Source organism: Suillus subalutaceus, assembly GCF_016647625.1.
Source record: "Suillus subalutaceus strain FC151 chromosome Unknown DFJ58scaffold_29, whole genome shotgun sequence".
NCBI classification, from domain to species: Eukaryota; Fungi; Basidiomycota; class Agaricomycetes; order Boletales; family Suillaceae; genus Suillus; species Suillus subalutaceus.
In genome coordinates, this window is record NW_024540278.1 from 101,151 (window position 1) to 123,211 (window position 22,061).

General features: G+C 47.1%; 7 protein-coding genes across 7 annotated transcripts; 3 read left to right on the forward strand and 4 right to left on the reverse strand.

Moving 5' to 3' along the window:
* Positions 1–85: 85 nt before the first annotated feature.
* DFJ58DRAFT_839667 (uncharacterized protein) lies at positions 86–1,738 on the reverse strand (the record flags this gene model as incomplete). The annotated part of the gene is made up of 3 exons (XM_041392543.1): positions 86–945; positions 989–1,315; positions 1,705–1,738. 3 exons carry the CDS (start codon positions 1,736–1,738, stop codon positions 86–88), a joined length of 1,221 nt encoding a protein of 406 aa, XP_041246043.1.
* Positions 1,739–2,732: 994 nt separating this feature from the next.
* DFJ58DRAFT_839668 (uncharacterized protein) lies at positions 2,733–4,669 on the reverse strand (the record flags this gene model as incomplete). Its single annotated transcript, XM_041392544.1, has 7 exons — positions 2,733–3,337; positions 3,443–3,518; positions 3,571–3,744; positions 3,916–4,030; positions 4,157–4,294; positions 4,336–4,360; positions 4,654–4,669. The coding sequence occupies 7 exons, from the start codon at positions 4,667–4,669 to the stop codon at positions 2,733–2,735; spliced, it is 1,149 nt and encodes a 382-aa protein (XP_041246044.1).
* A 1,931-nt stretch (positions 4,670–6,600) lies between these two features.
* DFJ58DRAFT_725706 (uncharacterized protein) lies at positions 6,601–8,636 on the reverse strand (the record flags this gene model as incomplete). Its single annotated transcript, XM_041385279.1, has 10 exons — positions 6,601–6,666; positions 6,722–7,022; positions 7,084–7,234; positions 7,285–7,789; positions 7,855–7,884; positions 7,918–7,984; positions 8,058–8,146; positions 8,200–8,232; positions 8,284–8,411; positions 8,462–8,636. 10 exons carry the CDS (start codon positions 8,634–8,636, stop codon positions 6,601–6,603), a joined length of 1,545 nt encoding a protein of 514 aa, XP_041246045.1.
* Positions 8,637–10,010: 1,374 nt separating this feature from the next.
* DFJ58DRAFT_872254 (uncharacterized protein) lies at positions 10,011–11,038 on the forward strand (the record flags this gene model as incomplete). Its single annotated transcript, XM_041394347.1, has 3 exons — positions 10,011–10,556; positions 10,612–10,818; positions 10,880–11,038. The coding sequence occupies 3 exons, from the start codon at positions 10,011–10,013 to the stop codon at positions 11,036–11,038; spliced, it is 912 nt and encodes a 303-aa protein (XP_041246046.1).
* An 828-nt stretch (positions 11,039–11,866) lies between these two features.
* On the forward strand, positions 11,867–13,583 carry DFJ58DRAFT_839671 (uncharacterized protein; the record flags this gene model as incomplete). Its single annotated transcript, XM_041392545.1, has 6 exons — positions 11,867–12,179; positions 12,225–12,289; positions 12,340–12,413; positions 12,473–13,085; positions 13,132–13,298; positions 13,352–13,583. 6 exons carry the CDS (start codon positions 11,867–11,869, stop codon positions 13,581–13,583), a joined length of 1,464 nt encoding a protein of 487 aa, XP_041246047.1.
* Positions 13,584–16,403: 2,820 nt separating this feature from the next.
* Positions 16,404–17,129, reverse strand: DFJ58DRAFT_725709 (uncharacterized protein; the record flags this gene model as incomplete). Its single annotated transcript, XM_041385280.1, has 5 exons — positions 16,404–16,513; positions 16,597–16,679; positions 16,753–16,805; positions 16,859–17,006; positions 17,065–17,129. The coding sequence occupies 5 exons, from the start codon at positions 17,127–17,129 to the stop codon at positions 16,404–16,406; spliced, it is 459 nt and encodes a 152-aa protein (XP_041246048.1).
* A 1,286-nt stretch (positions 17,130–18,415) lies between these two features.
* DFJ58DRAFT_839673 (uncharacterized protein) lies at positions 18,416–21,516 on the forward strand (the record flags this gene model as incomplete). The annotated part of the gene is made up of 14 exons (XM_041392546.1): positions 18,416–18,463; positions 18,523–18,775; positions 18,827–19,066; positions 19,151–19,485; positions 19,609–19,895; positions 19,953–20,039; positions 20,061–20,104; positions 20,135–20,248; positions 20,304–20,362; positions 20,426–20,462; positions 20,746–20,854; positions 20,886–21,018; positions 21,070–21,372; positions 21,436–21,516. 14 exons carry the CDS (start codon positions 18,416–18,418, stop codon positions 21,514–21,516), a joined length of 2,130 nt encoding a protein of 709 aa, XP_041246049.1.
* Positions 21,517–22,061: the final 545 nt, after the last annotated feature.

The window sequence follows — 22,061 nt, forward strand, 5'->3', positions numbered from 1 at the left end:
AAACGGAGACTGAATCTGAGAATGAACTACTAGCCAATCATTAAATAGAAAAGGGAATCGTACGATGATCTAAATATAACTACACCTATGATGTCATAAAACGTGTTACAGCTGTGCAAGGGTTCTCAAAGGTTCTAGAGTCATGTGACTTGATCGCTTGTGAAAGGAAGTCAAAATCAGTAATGTCGGAGATAAAAGTAGTGGGCGCTAATGGGATAGAGAAGTTCGGATATGTAAAGGATGAGTTCGGGTTAGGGTTTGTGAAGGTTATAGGTACAGATGCTGACTGAGCGCTGACGACAGGCGCTTGTGACGGGCGCTTAACGGGTGTTTTACGAGTGTTCAAGTAGGAATAATGGTTTGTATTTGGAACTCGTGACATCTTGTCACCGACTTTGATTGAAGGGATGGTTTGAGGAAGCATAAGTGTAAGGTGGTGAGGAATTTTGGGTAACATGACTGTAGGATCATAGCCAATATTTGTGGCACTTAGGTAGACACTCCCACCAAGTATTCCCATGAGCACGGCTGGCATTTTGTGGATGTGATAAGGTAGTGAATGGACTGCTCCTGAGCGATCAAACAAGCTGATTTGAAGGACAAAGTCGGTGATAGACAGCGCAAAAACGAATCGATGATTCAATTGCGCTTTATATACTGCATACGCTTTTGCATACAAGGTATCCAACAATTCAGGTCGCATCGGAAGCTTCAATAATTCACAGAACATAAGTACGTCATTCCACGCTATGAGGTCTGACCCAGCGGGGTCACTCTCATCGCTGTCCTGCAATACAAGATCAGGTTTGACTGCAAGTGGTGTGCTCGTCATTTTGCATGTAGAAAAAAAGCCAGTCCATCGACAGCCCAAAAATGCTGGAAGCATATCCATCGCCTCGATCTGCAACTGTGTGCGGGGGTCAACTTGGCAGAGGAGTTCGAGGCCTGCGAAGGGAGTATCTGCTCTCCGACTCCGTATGGCATTGACTTTCTGATTTCTTGAGACGCTTCGCTTCTAGATCTTGACGAAGCTCTTTGATAGCAATTGTGATCACCTTCATAATTCTGTTGAAAAAATCTGCCAGCATCTCCTCATCATTCCTGGGTTTAACACCAGTTACCTTGTCACTCTCCACTCCCTCCTCTTCGTCCAAACCAGCCTTCTTTTCCTTTTTCCTTTTTCCATCTTTTCTGTCGCCAGGCTGATGCAAGAGTGGTGGAAGAAAGGTAGGGTTCCAACATTTGCAAGCCACATCATACAGATGCTGGCCGTCATTGGTCTTGAGATACGACAATAATCTCTCATCTAAGAGATCTGGAAGGAGCGCACGAGGAACCCAGTTGTTTCAAAAACTACAGTCACTGTTTGATCTTTCAGGGTTCGTATATGGTGGCATCAGCAAGTTCCATTTGGTGAGCATGTTTGAGCTTCACAAGAGTGATTCGCCGACCAAAGTCAGGAACTGAGGTGGTTGAACTATGAAGGGGAGAATCCAGGGAATGAAACTTGGGTATATGTGTTCAATACAGGGCCATGCTCATCAAAAGCGGCACGTTAGAATGTGAGTGCCAACAATTGTACAAAACTACATGATGAGTAATCACTGAATCTACCGTATCTCCTTTGTCATTGAACACTCTGCGCTTTTCAAAGAGACTTAAATAAGCTTGCCTGCAATGTCTAATTTGCTTGTAGTGGCTTACCTGAATGGCGGGTCAAATAAGAGCCTCGCAACATTGTGAATACAATCAGTTGATCAATAACCTTTCATTGTCTGCATACAATAGCATACTACTGTAGATCGCACATATCTTCTGCTGACCGAATGAGCTTTACAGTAACGAACATCATATTCATTACAGGTAGGAATAAGGAAACTCATACTATGCACTGGTGCATAGATCACTCTGTGCCATTAATGCTATAAAAAAACTCCGTGTTCCAAAACCTGTTGAGAAAGAAATCATCAGAATATTCATTGCTGGTTTCTCAGGTAAGTCTGGGGTTCGTAGATCGTCCAAAACAAGGAATGAGGTGGGCAGGAGATACAATCTGGCTGAGAGGTATCACATCTCCAATACAAGTACCATTCGAGCCTTGCGCATGCCTTAAAACATGCATCCCTGCAGCCAGATCCACGGTAACAACATCTAAGCACTCCACATATGCAAGATATGTCCCAGAGTGTTCCAAGGGGGTAATGGGACGAAAAACTAAATGTAGGTAACTGACACAATGACCTAAAAGAATTATCAGTGATGAGCATGGGACAAAGCAAAAGCAAACCTTCTAGATGACTGTGGGGCCACTTGAACGTCAGATCTACATTCACAATGACCACATCATATCGTCCACATGGCCAGGTTTTGGAGGGCGGTTGGGCGAGAACAGCTTGGGAGGGCTCAAGGTGTTGTTCATGATAGCTTATAAGCTGCATGCAGATCTTGCACCAAACTTGAATGTGTTCAAAGGTCAATTTGCAATTGGAAGGCACTCTTCTCCTGCCACCAATCACATGAATGAAACCAGCAGCGTCACATAACCTTGACGTAGTCTATGTGCGCACATTCCGTTGGATCAGCAGACCACTGCATCACAGACCCGTGTGAGCGAATGCTAGGCACGACGCCTTGCAGCAACTCCAATTTTGGGATTGCCCATGGCTTGACAGCAGCTGCGATGAGACCTAATGATGTACCTGCTGAGCGTCTCGATGATCTCAGCCAGACACTTATTTCAAAGTGGAGACGCCATCATTGAAGCCACAGTACCCTTTAAAAACTTGCAAAAGCATGAAACGAAAATCTAGCTCATTGGCGCCAACAACGAAAATGCACCAGTTGAGATTGTGGTTCCAGAACATGCGGTACCAGTGATGCAGAGCCTCTGGAGTTATGAACTGAGAGGGCTCCAACAAAGGCCAGTCCAGCCAGAATGGCTCATAGACGCCATTCAAGTTGAACTCCTTGCACACTGCAAAGAACTCAGAGACATCAGCATGCAAAACAGATCGCAAAACAGCTTTGATACGAGCAAGGGTGGATGATCCTTTGCGAAGCGGATGGCAGAAGGGATCCCCAAACTGATCTTGGGTGGCGGTGGTGACAGGGGACACATTGCTGCAAACACAAGCAACCAGGAGCTCCTCTGGAGTATCTGCAACATAGGAAACCAGGGGCGTGAAGCAATACCTGCTATTGCCGACAGGGTCATTCATCATGATGCCCATTTTGGCAGCCGCCTTGAGTGGTTCGGTTACAATGCTGATGCACTGGTGGAACAGCCAATCCACAAGTACGCCACATGCCCTTGCATTAGAATGGACGAACTTCGGTACTGGAATGAGCGCAACAAGTAAATATGCATGGAGCGAAGCTTTAGCGCGTGTGGAAGAAGCGATGTTTGCAAGGCTTATCAGGACAGGGTGAGCGTATCAATTACCAGCTATATTGGTAACCTTTGTTTTGTCCGAGGACAAGATCACTCCAAGCAGAGATGCGCCCTGAGGGATCTGACACTGAGAGGGTACAATGAGCATTTAGCACTGAAAATTCACATATAAATCATACCTGGAGGTACCATGAATGATTGCCCATCATAAAACTTTTGTATGCGTGAGAGAGTCTATTGGCAGACTCATAAACCCTCCGACAATCGAAATCGATGCAATCTGCAAGCTGAGGATTGCTGAGAAGGGATTGCAAACAGTCGATCGGATCACGATAGAATAGACCAAGCGGGCGCTTTGTAGGGCAGTTGGTTACAATATCTTCATACTTCCAATGTGGGCCCGATGGTAACATCTCCACCCATTGACGTCACTCCTTGGCGTGGTGGAACGAAAGGGAACTTTCCTTCGTCTAACACTATATGTGAGCATAACATGAAGTTAAGAAGGCCAAAGGGAGACTCACAAGGTTGAGATTTAGATATTCATCGATTTCTGACATGCTAAGGCTTGTGCGCATCAACCAATGAGCAACCTCCCAATCTTTCTGGCTGGCGAAGGGATACCAAGGAACCTCAGTTCTTTGATGAGTATAGTCATCTTGATGAAAACTGTCCATGAATGTCATTCCCCCAGTGTAAACCCTTGGAACATTCGGACAGTATTCAACTACCTGTCCCCGCTCCCCACCCCCTTCGACTACTAACAATTCCTGACCATTGTCATCATTTCCTGCTGGCACATTGAGGGCAAATTGGTCAATGTCGTCGTTTGTCTGGTAAATATCGAAGTTCGCAGGTTCACTATTGTAACTCCCGGCTGGATCAGGGTCGTCCGAAGAGTTTCTGTGGTGTTGTCCCATAGCAGTATGATAAGATATTCGCACAAGTTGCAAATGACGACATTTTTTACTGCATCGAGACGTAGGTTGACTCATATGTTGTTGTACATGAGTATTATTTTTGAAACATTTGCCACAGGACAGGCAAGGGATACCATTTACATTTACACCGATAGCCTGAGTTGAACGATGTGTGAGTTGTTGTGGATGATTCGTGGAGTGCATGGGGTAGATTCATTCAGATGATTTCAGCAAATCCCGATCAAGGTTTGAACTTTGTGCATAACAACTATGCCGCCTCAGTGTGCTCATTCCCTACCTTTCAACACTTCATCACCAAGACACAGTGCAAGCACCACACACCGCTCCATATCTCCATTGCAGTTATCCCACCCTTCTTTTGTGAGTAAATGAATGGTATTTACTAAGTCATTTAAATTTGACACTCATGATATTTTGTCCAAGGACCCTCCATTAATTGTTGCTGAGGCAAAGGAAAGACCCCCGCAAGATGCCAATGAGGCCAGATGTTTGCTAGCACTTGTACGCGCGGAACGCGAAATACAAAGAGCGGAAGCTCAGCTTGCAGACCATCTCATCACCAAGGACAATGCTTTGACTGAATATAATCATCTTAAAGCAGCGAAGGCGTGGAAGAGGCTAGGAGATGCTGAGCTGACAGTGGGACAGGCACGCTCGATACTATCAGAAAACGGGTTCTCTATCTCCCAACTTACTCTTGCTGCACGTCAATCAAACCCAACGTCAATTAATAGTTGCCAGCAGGCAGGTGCACACTGCATTCATCTTTTTCATTAGTAGTACTCATCTCACCTTTTCTATAGTCCATTTCATTGCGCAGTTAGACTAAACTCAGGCTTAATATTAGCAAAATTCACAGTTGTGTGCGAGTTGAACTTGAACATACATATGTCAAATAGCCTTTTTGTTGTGTTATTGCTGTATGATAATTAGTACTTGCCTTGTGATACCATCAAAAATCTAAATAGTAAATGTTCCGCACAAAGTTCTATGTTTGATGTGAACTTCGTTATACTACCAACTCAAATGATCAATATTAATAACATAATGTGGAGTCTGTCAGCGTCTGTGCTATCTGTCGCACCTGTGGTGCCTGGGGAATTGGGGGCCTGTAGGTCCTGGAGTCTCTGTCGTCCTGGGAGTGTCCTGGGACTCTGTTGCCAAAAACGGTAGTTTACTGATGGGGGCAATGTGATGAAAAGAGCAGTCCGACTGTTTCCGGGACTAGCGGACTTTCAACCTGCATTATAATGTATTCGCCAGTAATTCTGTTCCCTGTTTTCGACCTTGTGTAATCTACCACCGCAGTCTTGTAACCAGTAATCTATCTTGTTCCTTTCTATAGGATCATTATCAGAGCCCCAACAACAGACTTAGGGTGTTGTTGACACACCTGCAGCGCTGAGAAGCACTGTCATTCTTCCACCGGCAAGCACCATTGTGCAAGAGAGGGTCTTGACAGAGGCAGATTGGGACATGGAATAGATGTTATATGATACATATTTACTTAATACTGGTGAATGAACGCAAATTTCGCAAAACGCGCCATGGATTGAAAATTTTGCAGCGCCCGGATAGGCCCGGATTCCGCCGGGCCGGTTTTGCCGGCGGTGGATATCCACCATACTCACCGCGGTAGATAACTGACCCCCAATTTCTCCAGGGTGGATATCCACGGTGGATAACTCTCCAGAGGGTTATCCACGGTACACTAAGTTGCACCTCGTCACTGGACAAGCAACACTGTCCTTGAAGAATGTGATACTTTTTTCGTTAATTGTTATATTGATAGGCATAGTTTTGTGGCCCTTAGATAGCACTCTATAATCCTGCATAATTTTTTCTATGTTATGAAGACTAGGACATTTATGTACGTCTAGCTCTAAAATATGGCAGTTTATCTGCTTTGTTGAAATTTTCTCTAATTTATCCTAAGTTAGCACGGGAGGTTTTTCCTGATGATGACCAGTGATTCAGGCTTCCGTCCTCAGCACATACACTCCAGCACAACTAAATTGTGCTCGCGACCATGGTGATTGGACGAGCATTCCACCAAGCAAGAGACCAACGACTATGTAAAACATGAAGCTCGTCGTGCATATTCAGATGCTTAAAAACCGCGTAGAGACCGTACCAAATGTCTTCGAATTGAAAATACATGACTGCAAGATCAATTACAAATTCTGTGCCGCATCAATGTTACCTTTTCACTTCAGAATAGCGACATCGCCAGCCCCATAAGCTTCTGCATCTCCCCTGGCTTCATGTTTACTTTACTCGTCGACTTGTACTCTCCCATCGAGCGCATCGCAGTCGCCGAAGCTGATTGCATAGCTATGGGTAGCACGTCATTAGCGCAAGTGATGATATATCAGGTGGAAAAACTCACCTTGCGACTTTCCTTGGCTGCCTCTTGTCGAAAAGCTTGCCTGCCTGGGTCATCGTCAGGGCAATCTGCGTGATTGAGCATATCGACTACGAAGATGGTGAAGCTGATGAATGCTGCGCACCAGAAGGCAGATGGTCTCGCATGTGGAGCGTCCGCGTCGGGATGGAATCCACCCTGTGGTCTACCTCCTTCCTGCGGCCTGTCACCCGACTGGTTATTTGCAGCTGCGATCTTCCGCGCCTCGACAGCGGCAGCTGCGCCTGTAGCATCATTCGCCATCGGCTTGTCATCATGGCCGGAACTCCAATATATGACATTCAATTTAGCTCAACTCGATAGGGCATTCATGAGGAAGAACTCACCCATAAGCCTGAGCGTGAGCAGAGAAATTAGACTTGTAATTTTCTTCGTCGAGCCCGCCCGAGGGGTATGACTGGTAGCGAGGTGGGTTAGGGGAATCGCCATAAGCGACTGCGTTATCTGGGGTGTGCGAGTATGATTGTGCTGATTGACCTACTTCGCCATTAATTAAAGAGAAGCGATACTTGACAGTCTAATCATACCTGGCGAAGGCCCATTGTAATAATCACTCGCAGCACCTCGGCCCGATCCTCCTTGAGGAGGCGGCCCAGGAGGTGGAGCATAACCACCCGCTGGTGCATGACTGGATGGTGCCCCAGGAGCACCAGCAGGGGATACGTACACATTGCTTCCACGACGTGGCTCCAGCGATTGTGGGACAGTCAGCCTCTCCCATCCAAAGTCCTCAGCGGGGCCGGTGAAGCAGGCATTGAGCATGTAAACGCATACAGCGCCAAGCGCCAGCGTATCATCCAGAGAACGTGCCCTGACATCAGGCAACGAACGCGACACTCCGATGACCGGATCGATGTCACGAGTGATAGTGCTTTCGGGTCGAGGAGGAATGGGAGCGATGCCTTGCTGGGCATTCAGGCGGATCTGGCACCGGTCGACCTCCTCGTCTGCCTCCGGCCCAACCCTACCCGCCAACGCGAAACGAATAGAATCAACTTCCGCGAGCGATTCGCGTAAGAGTTGTGGTCGTTGCTATTAGTGTTGATCTCTTGGGTAAGCAACCTGTCAGCAGTGAGCAAGTCCCCACTTATGCATACATTGCGGGCTGTCGTGTTGATGGTGAAGATCTGCATCACGCATGGTCAGATTACGTGGATCACCTTTCTAACTTGGAGTATGAGCTCCCCAGCCAGGGAAGCCTCGTCATTGCGGTGGTACGTGAATTCCCTGGTGTGTCTGAAGCGACAATATCTACAGAATGGTCATTACAGGCGGGACATCTTCCAATGGACGTCCTCACCATAACGTAGCCATGTTCATGGTGTGCAGCGTCGTCTCCCGTGTAAAAAAACTCCAGCGTATGGCTTCATTTACGTCTCCAGGTAACGGCTGTGGTCGTTGTATGCAGAACGGGAAATTTAAGGCCAAGGTTGCTTAATGACGAGAGCTCCCTCGACATTGCTTCCTTCTAATTCCTGCGAACTTTGTCAATATCATAATTGAACGACATGCATTAATTTGAGTACCTTTCCACTAACAGGGTCCAGAATAGCAGGCTCAATACCGAAGAAGGGAACAGTTGCAGCACCAGGCCTAGTCTCAATCGCACCAGAGTCCGAGTGGGGTGACGACGATCGATCCAGTCTCAGTTTCCCTTGAAGACGATATTGAGCAAGGTCGTGGATACTTCGTGAATGCACTTACCAGAACATGTCAACGATAGCGCACTGCTTCTTGCCAACATGTTCGTTATACCTGTTCCAGGCTTCGGCCCACCGACGGAGCCAAGGACACGTAAACTGCCGGGATCATGGTTCTCCACGTGCTGAGCGCTTGTGGCACCATTGAATGATGATTGGCGATCATGAATGGTCGACATATATGTAATTTTTCGACGGAGACGAAGAGACGATCCGAATCTCGCTAAAGTGCCAGAGACACCAAGTAGTGCTTGGAGCCTCAGATCTGATGATGAGCACGACTTACCTTTGACCTTTGACAACATTGTAGTGTCTTGCATGACGAAGGCTTCGTTGCTTGATCATGAAGGTCACCTATGTACTAGTGGCAAATATAGTACCACATGTGCAGCTGATCGCAGATGTGCGCGCGCGCCGTGACTCTTCCGACAATTCAGCGGCTGAGAAGCGAGTTGAATTTTTGGGGGGTCGCATTGACGTGAATGACAGCACGCGCAGGGGCTTGACAAACCGAATTTTCCTGCCGTGAAAACATCGCGAAATGAATATTGTATACGTATATGTTTAGACACAGAATGGCAAGGAGCTTATATAATTACATAAAAAAATATTCTTCCACGCAATGCAGCCGTCTGGGAAGCCCACATTCGCAAATGAGTCCGCTGACTTCAAGAACGTTTTGTACACAACACCGAATGGAAGTGGCGATACTGAAAGCCCCCCAATTGCAATGCAAGTAAGTTAAGTTAGTTAGTTAGTTATGTGTAAACTGTCGGGATGACGGGGATCGATGAACGATGGTTGAATATTGAATATAATTGTCAGACTGTTAACGTTCAAACTAACTAACTAACCCATTGGAGTTGGTGAAATCGACATCGGGCGGGAGCTTTGTTTTGTGTAGCCAAGTTAAATTGGTAGAGTGCTTACTAAGCGAGTGACATAAGCTGTCAGGGTTCAGGCCTCAGGGTTTATGGGCGTGACTATAGGCGCTCGCTCGCTCAGTTTGAGGTTTCGTTCGTTCTATCACAAATTTCTGTCTAAGTTAAGTTACGATCTGTTCGTCAGCTTCAGCAGACACGAAGCGACTGGTAAGCGCTCTCACTTGTCGCTCGGAAAGGCTCTAATATGCTAACGTAACAATAGGGCCTACTATCAGATCAATAATACTTGGCGCGCTTAAACGATGCGACGAAGTACAAATTTGGCACCGGACCTACTAGCACTCGGCGACATGTATGTATTCATTCAGATCTCGCTTCAAGTACTGAATGCAAGCTTCCAAGACGACGGCGATGTACCAGGCCTTTTCTAACCTCAATTCAGTTTGCATTTAATCTCCGTGCACACGAGGGGGGGACTACATGATAAGCTAAGTACGTCAAACCCGGACGGTGTGCAGCCGCGACTAACTTAAAACCCAGAGCACAGAGCCACAATGAGAGTTGTCTTCATTGCGCCCCCTCCCCTTCTCTCGATCTCTACAGCTGTAGCTGCTGCACGTTCTTTGCCCCATTTATCAAACAATCACTGTCATTACAACGAGTCTCGGAATGGAATACCCAGACGAGCTCGATGACCCTGCTCAACTCACCATGGAAGACTTCGTTGGTCAGTCACAGGACATAGACATGTTCACTCGTGCGCATGACGGCCTTCAGTCGGAAGTTGATTCTATTCGTTTCGCGTTGGCAGGTAGGGTTGGGCCGGAGGCAGACGAGGAGGTCGACCGGTGCCAGATCCGCCTGAATGCCCAGCAAGGCATCGCTCCCATTCCTCCTCGACCCGAAAGCACTATCACTCGTGACATCGATCCGGTCATCGGAGTGTCGCGTTCGTTGCCTGATGTCAGGGCACGTTCTCTGGATGATACGCTGGCGCTTGGCGCTGTATGCGTTTACATGCTCAATGCCTGCTTCACCGGCCCCGCTGAGGACTTTGGATGGGAGAGGCTGACTGTCCCACAATCGCTGGAGCCACGTCGTGGAAGCAATGTGTACGTATCCCCTGCTGGTGCTCCTGGGGCACCATCCAGTCATGCACCAGCGGGTGGTTATGCTCCACCTCCTGGGCCGCCTCCTCAAGGAGGATCGGGCGAGGTGCTGCGAGTGATTATTACAATGGGCCTTCGCCAGGTATGATTAGACTGTCAAGTATCGCTTCTCTTTAATTAATGGCGAAGTAGGTCAATCAGCACAATCATACTCGCACACCCCCACTATCACTCGTGACATCGACTCGGTCATTGGAGTGTCGCGTTCGTTGCCTTATACAACAGCCTTATCAATTTGGCCTGTCCCCCCTTTCAGGGAGACACTAACCAAGGACAATCACGTCAAGAGTCGCGCATACAATGCCGAGGTAAGACATATTTGAACTCCAGTGGTGATAGTTACTATGGATACTGACCATATTAAATCAGGGTGCTCAGATTCAAGTCCCCATGCACAGAATTCCGAACGTCCCTTTGGGCAAAGTCGAACAAAGACACGTCGTCAGGAGTTTTTTTTCCCTAGACTCTACGCCGCAGCGTCTGAAGACCCTTCCTGGGTCGGATTATCTCAAGAAGACTTCGCTCTGATATACGACAAATGTCGTCGTCCATTAATGTTGGAACACCTACCTGACTCTAGAGACCGGTGGCCGACATCTTTTAATATCACGTTAACTCATTCTCGGACCCTTACCGGCTCTATCGCACTCAACTCTGTTGATGTGCCTTGGTATCGGACTTGGATGTTATCAGCGATGTTTTTTTTCGAGTGCACTGGCGACGGGCCGGTCGCCGGTCGCGATGGCTGCGCCCGCCTCGAGATTCGGGTTTCCGCTAGATAAAGCCTTGAACTGGCTTCCTACTCTCCCAGAGGACCTCGTCCAACGTTGGGTTATCGCGGTCGATAGAAGAGTGTGGTGGTAAGTGGGCATTTACATGTCATTTTGTCCCATCCCTGAGCCAATATGTCTTCCCAGGTATTTTGTATATTATCGTCTCTGCCATTCGTTTTGCGAGCGTTCATTACATACTCACATTTTAGTACTGACCTTCATTTAATGTCCTTTATCCGAATTACACTGTCACTACGTCGCTTTTGCTTTGCTTACAGCTGTTTGCAGAAAGGTTGACAGTAACGCCTTCACAAAACAGCATTCGCTGAGCAGTGGATCTACGGTCGTGGTTGTCTAGCATTCGGGAGTTGCCTCTTCTCTAAGCTTTGAAAACATCCATCCAATTACTTCACCGGTGACCGTGGTAGCTAGATGACAACTAGTTCTTGCTGGGAGGTTGATGCGGCAAACTCCGATCCAATGACACCCATGATCACTGAGAATCCATACGGCTCGGAGCTCTTAATTGCGAGTATATATATAAGCATTGACACTTATTATGGCGCCACTGATCTCCAGCATCATGCCAACCACCCTCACCTTTTCACCACGCCGAGGGCAGAGTTACCATGAACGCAGCCAAGCACGGAAACCTCATCCTTCTAACAAAACAACGCAGCAATACAAAGGGTCCACCCTTGGAGTCAACTGCCCTCCACTTGATGACAGAAGGCACTCGGTACCAGGCTTTTTAGCAAACCGCTCGGGCATTCAGTCTAATACTACTGCAACATCTGTATCTTCGTTAAATGACTCCACTCTTCGTGATTTATCATTGAAAGACCCATTGACATTGACACCTGCTGATAATTCATCAGACACTGTAAACAAAGATGGTCAGTTACTGTGTGAATTTGTGCATGTTCTTTGTTGACGGTCAGACTGGGTCATAGGTTTTCGTGAGGGAATTATCGCTCAAATCAGAGGCCAAGGATGTGACTCCCAGGTATGTCCCACGATCATCTCGCAGAGTGACTCTGAATTGTCGTGTCACAGAGCTTCTCTAACGTGTCAAGAGAAGATTATCGATATGTTATCCAGGCCATCGCCGATGATGATAAGCGGTACAAGTAAGTCGTATGTAGTCAAATTAATCCGATAATCAACATCACTAACAACTCGATTTCAGGCTCTCATATACCCCGTCATCTCAACGGCTCGTTTCCACCCTGCCTACCCAACTTCACGAGACTTTCCTGGCATCTTTACCTGATTCCATCCATACAGCGCTCAAATCCATAGGTATCGATCGCCAATCGGGAAAGTTCGTCATACAAAAAAACACCACCCTCAGAGGGAGGGGATCAGAAGGGTCCCAACAAGACTCCCTCGGCATACCCGATATGATTGCCGAATTCGTCGATGAAGAAAGCGGGTGTCTGCAGATGTGGGGGATCGAGGTGTCGTTATCCGAGACCCAGGAGGCCGCCATGACGAGTCTTAAAGACTACGTCACTGACGCCCCCAATCTGGTCGCTTTGACATGGTTCGACGTCAAAGAGACCGCGAAGCATGTACCGCCAACGGATAGCTCACAGACAGCCATCGCCTTACGGAGAGATGAGAAGGTGGTACCATACCACCAGTGGGCTCGCCAGATCGATGATTCCAACCACGCCGTGGACGTCTTCAATCACAAATGGGTATCCCCGCTCCGCATCACCGTCACCACTTGGTTACGTAGGCCTGATAGCACAAGAATCGATCTAACTGATCACTCTGCCATGTACTATGCAACCGCGGTGAGCTCGACCTTCCAATTCTATCCTGATCTAACGTGTATTACAGGTCATTTCGCCTGATCCAGATTCGGTCGCCCTAACACATATGCAGCGTGTGCTTAATCGCACATTGACTGCCATCAAAAACGTCACCATCGAACATATCGATACACTGAAGGCAGAAGTCGCTGCAGTGGCCGCCGCAAGGGCCGCCGCAGAGGAGGGCAATGAAGGGTATATACTATGGTAGTCTACTTTCACTCACTGATCGCTCGCTTTTTTCCCAGTAACACGGTTCAGCCCGTTGAGTTCCAGGACACTTTACTCGCTGCTCGCGCGTGGGTTCCTCCGGCGTCGCTCGCCGATTGGGAAGAGGTGATTGATGACATCCGAAGCGGGGCGAGGCAGACTGGGTACACTCGCTACTCCACCTGGCACGCAGGCCTACTCAAGAAGCGTAAGGCATCGGAGATGTCGAGATCGAAGTCTTCTACCTCTAAGAGGACTAGGCGGGGTTGACGGACTGCGGCGACGCGTCCTCACCAGACACGATGCGTTGTTTTGGTGTACATTGAAATCTCGTATGCACAATTCGTTGTTTGTTGTCTCTTCACTCGTTGTTGTTGTGTCTGCGTTGACAGGATATTCAAACTGTATTGCTATCATCCGATATAGTACTACATGTGTTACTGCGTCGCATACCCTTCTCATGTTGTCAATGTAACTGTACCTAGTAGAATCTGGATCGCGATCTCAATTTCGTCTCTAGTAACCAGTGGACTATTCCGATGTGTCATTCATAACAACAATCCAAACGTTCTGCTTACGATCTCCTTCGTTATGGACAGGTGCTTCCTGATATCTTGAGGGTATCCAATTTATGGAGGACGTGAAAAAGAATGGTTCAATATTGTATCTAAGTACGAGGAGCCTCAGCAAGTAGACAAGCAAGAACACCACCACATACATTGTGCCCAGCATGTGCAAGACCGGCGAGGTTAAGTCATCCACAAATATGGATCGTACTCTGATATTTTCTGGTCGCTGCAAATCATCTTACGCCACAACTGATATACGAGAAACGAGAGACTCAACTCCTTCTGTAATATATCCCAAAACCTATCCTCATGTTTAATTCCCACTACCACGGTATCACCATTTCCTCCGAGATCTGGATATCCAAAACTCCCGTCATCACGCACATCCATCCACTAGACTTATTCCCCAAACACTTTTCGAGCATCTTACTACGTCTGGAGTCCAGTTCCCGAACTGGTTCTGAGGGTACCCCCGCCAGGATGGATCGATGACAGTCATAGTCTAGTAGAGCTCGTATAATCTACGTCCAAGTCCACCTATGGCCATGGTCCTGATGGTGCCGATCTCGATATCTGGGGAGAGCATCAGTCAGCAAAAGTAAGGAAAATAAGTTACGGCGGCGCAGGCACCGCAGGTGGCAAAGCTGTATTACTATCCTTGAGGTTTTGAAGAGCAATGTCCTCTGAGTCGTCATGGCGCACTCTAAAGGCGGTGACCAATGCTTTGACTGCCATGATGTCTTGACGGTTGGAATCAGTTCATGCAGGAATTGTCGTGGGAACATTAACAAAGTTGAACACGCTCGCAAGCTCGCGATCCGTTGTGGAGCGACCATCTTTCCAAATGATCACATTCTCGAAGCCCGTTCTGCCTCTGACCCGTTTAATTCCAGAATATCCCACGCTTCAAGGACCTGGCATTTGTCAGTGCACGGTTCGTTCCGTGGCGGAGTGCTCACTGTTTCATGATACCATTGACCCATGGTAGGTATGTCCGCCTCATCGCAGTCCATGATCTCGTGCTTCTTCCCTGCGCGTGTTTCACAACCAGAACGTTACCTGCAATGTCATCGGTGTTCGAAGTAATGCCTGCAATCCTCGGCGGGATTAGTCAGGCGGACCAACGATCTCAGGGAAAAACAGGGAAATAGCCGAGAACTATACAGCCGAAGAGAATTAAGTTAAGGTTGCAAGACCGGGTACAGAGGTATGGAACTGACAAAGACCCCACTAACGTGGGAGTCGGGGACGGTCCTAGAGTTACATCACGAGACTGCACAAGAGGTTTGATCAGAAACGTCGAATCTAAACCTAGGCCAGCCCAGACTTACATAGTCTCTCCAGAAAGACAGTCATTCCTTCTATAGAAGACGAGATCGACCCGGTAGAAGTAGAAATACCGAAAACTATGGACTATGACCATGACTGTAGATATTTTGTGATAAGAGATCCGACCGGACAGATCCACATGCAATCTCCTTCTCTCCAATCACTGTGGATTGGTTGAGAGGGACATGTAGTCAGCCTGCTAAGCCCTGCTTGCACAGCTCCTCCACGCTTGAGACATATTCTGCCTTCCTTCGTGAGAAGTATATGATGCACATTGGAAAGGCGTGTGCAAGGTGAGCGAATCTCAGGCCGATGCCACCTCAGCCTAAGATACCAAGCGTGCGCCCAGTAACGTCATGAGTATGCGCCGCATTCCAGAGTGTCTTCCATGTACCAGTGCGAAGGGAGCGTTCTGTCATCGAGAAGTGATAGCATAAGGTATAAAGCGGCACTGGCAGTAGCATCCTCGTTCGCTCCTGGAGTATTCGACACCAATATTCCTGGGGCAAACACACATTAACAACAGTTGATTCTGAGTCAGAGTCAACTGTTGAATTTCTGACTGAGAGCAGACATTACCTCGTTCTGTACAGGCTTGCTTGTCGATTTCATCGTAACCACCGCCACTCTGAGTAATCCAGCGGACCATACTCGTATCCGCTAGAACGTGGATTAATGGTGCGTCGAATTTTCTCGTGACTTCACAAAATGCGTTGCGCCTGTACGAGGCGTAGTCCCTTCATACGGCCCATCGGACCTGAATGATAGGAAATGAGAACGAGACTCTCATACCAGGTGCTGAAGATGAAAAGGGACGATGACGCATAAAGGGAGAGGTGCATTGAAAGGGAAGCCTGCTTACTACAACTTCGGCGATCCCATGAAACGTCTCCTTAAGTTCGTCCTGGACATACTCAATTTCACCTGAAACACATCAGAGTCCAAATCGTCATTGGATAAACCTAGAAACCGACCACACAATAACACGCGAGGAAGCATTTCAGTGTATGCTATTTATCGCAAGCCTTGTGGCGGAGGACAAAATTCAGGAAGGTGTTACCTTTCGTCAATCTAACACGTGTTGAGGACATGGGACTAAAATAATTAATCGACATACCACGAGGTTGCTCACATTCCACTCGCACTGTAAAAGCTTGAAGGCAAATAAATTTGGGCACAATAAACAGACACGTCAGACTATCGCCTTTAACGCCATTTCCGTCAACAACGTTTCAACCTCGTCTGGTACAAGCAGAAGGCCGCCCGTTACTGACACACCTACTAAAATATACCCTCCATCATCTGTTGAAGCAACGTCAGACACATGCATCGAAGGTACGCAAACACCAGCATGAAACTCGCCAGAGCAGCAATTTTCGACACACCTCTGATTTTCTTGCATTTCTCTTGAACATTGTATCCGTGGCTAGTGTTAAGCGTTCCAGAATCGTAGCGGAGCTTCAAGGACCTAAGAAACAAAAGATGACGGGGTGCTCAGATGTCATCATCCGTAAGCGGTTGAGATAAGCCTAAGAACGAACCTGAGGCAAACTTCTTCCTTGAAGTCCTGGTATATCTTACGGTTACTCTTGCGCTGATACAAGTCCGAATATCAAGAGTTGTTGACTACGAGAGAAGAATAGATACATCAAGTGTTCGCGCTTCCTCCTCGTATGCGTGACTCTGGTGCACGAGGAAGTGATCCGCAAGGACATAAAACGACATGCTGGAGAGGTACATCTCGTAGAGACAAGCGGCCTTGTTCCCTTCATATGCAACAAAGCGTTCATCGCAGCTGGAAAGATTGCATTAGACAGAGCAAGACAGATTTTTGACTCGGATTTGGTTGGTACCATGGTGGCCCTTCCTTTCTGGAGATCGCGTCAGGCTCGTATGCGGGGTGGTACTGCGTGACCATGTAAACTTCACCAGGGGCGGCGGAATAGAATCGCGGATAATCGGTGCCGTTATAGCCAGGACTGAGGAGCCCAAGTGCGATGGAACATATCGATCTTCTTCGCCTTGACCAGTGAAAGAAATAGTACCATTCAGTGACTTCCTAGAATATATCGCTCGTCATCTGGGCTTGCTTACCGTGAGGAAAATATTTCTGCTCCAGGCCATCCTGCTGTTTGACATATTCAAACACAGGCACCATGAAAGCAGCATGTTCCTCCTTAAGAATTCGGCCAATCTTAGCATCTAGACTAGCCCCGACGGCAGAACGGAAATTGGTGCAAAATGGCGAAGTCAACGTCAAGTATCATGACAAATTCGGTACGGGAAAAGGGACGCGCAGCGTTCCGACAAGTATCTATAAATCTATAAAGTAAGGGAGAACGGGTTTCGGGGAGCGACGGGTGCTCGCGTGGCTTTCACTAAGGAGCGCTTAGCTCGGTTAATTTCTTTTAGGAAATCTCGCGTGGTTTTGTCACGTGTTTCCGAGCGCCGACTGAATACCATTGCCCGTTCGAGTGCAGCACATGTCAATAAATAATTAATGAAAATTTGAATGAGAGAACAGGGGAATGGGGGTAACAGGCCAAAGGTGTGAGCGGAAGGGGCGCGAAGCGCTCCTTTTGCTTCCTGTGCTGAAGGCACAACGGGTGTTGGACTAGTTCAATTGACGGTCGAAGGGTGTGAGAATGAGGCACTGCAGAAAAACGCAGATTACATCTGTATAAGGGACTGTACTGGACAAATTGTTTTTTCGCTTTGTGAAACTTATCTTGAGCTTAGACTACGATATTTTGATTTTCACCTTGATGTTGAGAAGCTTGACTTTGACATTTTGATTTTGACTCACTGCATTTTGGGTTGATGTGGATGCCACGTGGGTAGATCCCTATAGATAGACTATCCCGATGTACACGGTGGCCACGTGTATCATTAGAAATCAGCGCGCTGCACAACTCAGACATTTCTCTGTTCCGGCGTAGCTTTAGACACACACGTCCATGTCTGCTCACCTTCAGTGAACAACCTGGGCAACTCTTTGGAAATTTTGCGTAGCTATTGCCCTTGTCCAGCAAAGGCAAGAACATGTACTCATAGGTAGACCTGCATCAATATACTATTGTTGGCCGCCTCGTTGCCCCAAAAAATCCTAAGTCCATTGTGCCATGTTATTAAGGGTTTGTTCTCCCATCAACAAGGCACTTTTGCAACATCCAGCAAACATCCAGCGCTGAGATCTCATGCATCATGCTGAAAGGTTCGAAACCAAGCAAAGGTGTGCAGAAGGCAAAGAAAGTGAGTTTTCATTTGCATGCATAGTCATAATCATGTCTAATTAAGTCTCTGCATGATAGGACACTCAGAAGCGTCAAATATATTGTGTCTGTGCACCCTGTATAAAAGAATGCGGGAAACAGGGCAAGAAGCTACCTGCGTGGTTAGAGAGAACACACCGCAAGACAGGCATCAAGAGAGTGCAGTGTGATGATGATGACAATGACAACGACAATGAGTTGGTTTCGTTTGAGGAGATAGCAGCTGCTTGCAGGAAAGCAAAGGATCCGGGAAATGCAGCTTGCTCGATGGCTGTTATGAAACTTCCTGCAGGTATGTGCTATCAGTTTTTGTGTGTGTGGAGAGATTGACTCGCCCTTTAAGCCAAAGATCTGTCCTATCATAGCCCACATCACTCCATGCAACCCCTTGAGCATTCCTCTGATGCAGACAACGACTCTGTCCTACTCGAACAATCTCTCGCTGATTGTCCTATGGACAAGGAATTCCCGGCACACTCAGACACCGACATCATTGATTTCATGAATGATTCTGCGGAAGAACAGAGGGCCGATGCTGACCATGACAACGAGATATCCCGTTCACTACCTCCTCAGAGACCTGGTCGGAGCCTGAACCAATTACTTGACCAAAATTTGGCCACTCTCCTCTGACATGCCAGCTTTGAAGATCCTCTAACTGGCACAGAATCATCTGACAAGCAACCTGAAGTCCCTCCATCTTCTGTCCAGGTACCTGACGTGCAGCCAGCATCGCCAGTGCCAGTGAATGAGCTGCTGGAGCCTCCACTTCCCCCTGATGTCATCCTCGACAGTGCTTCACAGCACTGGTTTTGGAAAATCATACTTATTTTGGTGGCGTGGCTTAATCTACACTATCATTTACCTCACCGTGCAGCTAACCTTCTTCTGAAGGTCACAGCATCTATTTTCTATGGACTTGGTGTTTTCACTCTCGAAGAGAAGCCAGCTCAGACGCTGAATACTGCTTTTGCTCATTTGGCATTGGCAGACTGTTTTGAGGTCCACCCGATGTGTCCTACTTGCATGAGGGTTTTTCCCCATAATTCTCCCTCGGACGCTGTATGCACACACTGCAGCACACCGCTTTTTCACGAGACTCGTCCATAAGACATTCCCACTAAGTCTTCATCAGCAACTAAACCATCTCGCTCGACTATGAAGCCCAAGCTTCGCTGCCCTCAAAATCCACTTTCAAATGGCATTCTTCGGCTTCTATCTCAAGACAGCATAGAACTGCAACTCAATGCTTGGCGATCTCAACCGACTACTCCCGGGAAGTGTTCATCTATTCAAGATGGCGAGATCTGGAAGACGTTACGAGGGACAGACGGAAACCTATTCTTCGATAACACGGCTGAACGTCAGGATGCTGATGAGCTACGGATTGGGATAACACTTGGCTTTGATGGGTGAGACTCACGGAAATTCAGGTATCTATTTGACAGCTCATGAAGACATCGATTTAGGTTCAACTATCAGCACAGCAGTAATGCAGGGTCACGCAGCTCTGGTGTAATGTCGAGTTGTGTTGCGAACCTACCCACTCATCTGCGGTATGTTTCCATGTCCTCTAGACTCTCTTGTCTCTTAAACTCTCTGTTGGGCAGCTATCCACCATGTAACTTGATTTTATATGGCATTTCCCCAGGTCCCAAGGAGCTTGATTCCGATCAGCTCCAATTTTTCATGAAGGATTATGTTGATGATCTATTGTGGCTTTATGACGAGGGAATAATCATCAAGACTTCAAAATATCCAGAAGGTCAGTTGTGGTTTTATGTATGTCCCTGGCATAATGTTAATGACCTACTTTTCAGGGCGATGTGTACGTGTCATTCTCGTTGCAGTATGCTGTGACAATCCAGCGATGTGCAAGGTCTGTGGATTTGGTAATCATAGTAAAAAAGAAGGATTCTGCTCGCGTTGACACATTCCACAGTCGAAGCTGAAAACAGAAGATGCAATGGAGTATGATAGTAAGTCGTTTCATGCTTGTCATCATTGACATGTCAGTTTAACACTACCTTGTAGAATTTCCATGTCAAGATGGACAGCAGCATTGAAAGCATGCCGAAGAATATAATGGCCTTGGACCCAATAAGCAAGATGACTTTTTTTACAAAGCATAGCGCACGGTGGTTTGAGCTTGCTCGCCTGCCATACTTTGATCCTGTTCAAATGACTGTTATTGATCCTATGCATTGTTTTTGACTTGGTGAGTTGATTGCAACCTTTCACGAGGCTTACTTATATAACCAGGTATCATCAAAACTCAATGGTTCAATGCATGGGTTCAAACAAATGTGCTGCGTCAGAGACGGCCAAGGTTGAACGTGAACTCGACGAAATTCATCGACTCTTATCTACGGTATGTGCATGCTTCCTTGGACTTATATGAGAGCTAACATATATTGCCAGTTTGAGATACCATCTTGGGTCACACGACTACCAGATCAAGTTGGGTATCCAGCAGGAGGGTCTCTCACATCTGATGAGTGGAAAGGCTTGGCACTCGTCTTTTGTCCTATCACCGTAAGTTGTTGTTGTGTCTGTCCCTTCTTACATACTAACACATTATCAAAGATCCCGTTGGTCTGGGAAAAATGGTATCCAATTAATATGAAGCAAAATCAGAAGGAGATAGAGAGCTGGGAGAAGCAGGAGCAGGCGCGCATACAAAGAGTTGCATCAGGCAAACAAGCGCAGAACAGAAAGGATAATGAACCTCCCACTCATCCGAAGGATATGGCGATGCATGCTGATGATGCTGACAATTTCTTGAATCTTGCAGCAGCATTGAAGATCATTCTAGGACGGAGCATCAGTGACACTGATATCCCCCAAGCAAAGGAGCTTCTTAATAAGTATCTTCTCAGGTTCTTAGAGGTAAGTCGTGGCAGTTCTCTTGCTCAATACCAGATGAGTATTCTAATCTCATACAAACTTTAGATTCATCCGAAGCATGTCAAACCTTCTCACCACTGGGTGACACACATCTTTGAACAGCTAGAGGATTATGGTCCCGTTTAGGGCTTCTGGACGTTTCTTTTTGAGCACCTTAACAAAGTTCTCAAGAGTTATTCAACAAATAATCATGGTGATGGCGAGATTGAAATTTCATTTTTTCATGCATTTACTCGCGACACGGAACTTCGAACTATGGTAATATCATTTTTGTTTTTGTTTATGAATACTCTACACTCAACTGTGATGTCCAACAGATGATGAATTTACTTGCTCGAAGTGCTGGATCCAATGAGCCTCCATCAGCCGAAGATTCATTTCTCTTTGATGCTGTCAAAGCCATTCTAACTACTGATAGTGATACTCGTGGAACTGTAGCTTCACTTGCAAGTGAAATTGATGATGTTGCCCAGCAAGGTCCGTGTTCCCTAACCCTTCAAGCTACCCTGACGTAGTTCTTTGACCCAGCTGGCACTCGGTTTTCATTGAGTCCTGCATCGTCGTTGTCACTGGACCTTGAACAGCAAAAACACCTCCTTCGCTACTACCAGATGACTCATCCACATGCGAACATTGTCAGCGTCATGTCATATTCACTGTCCACTCCAAAT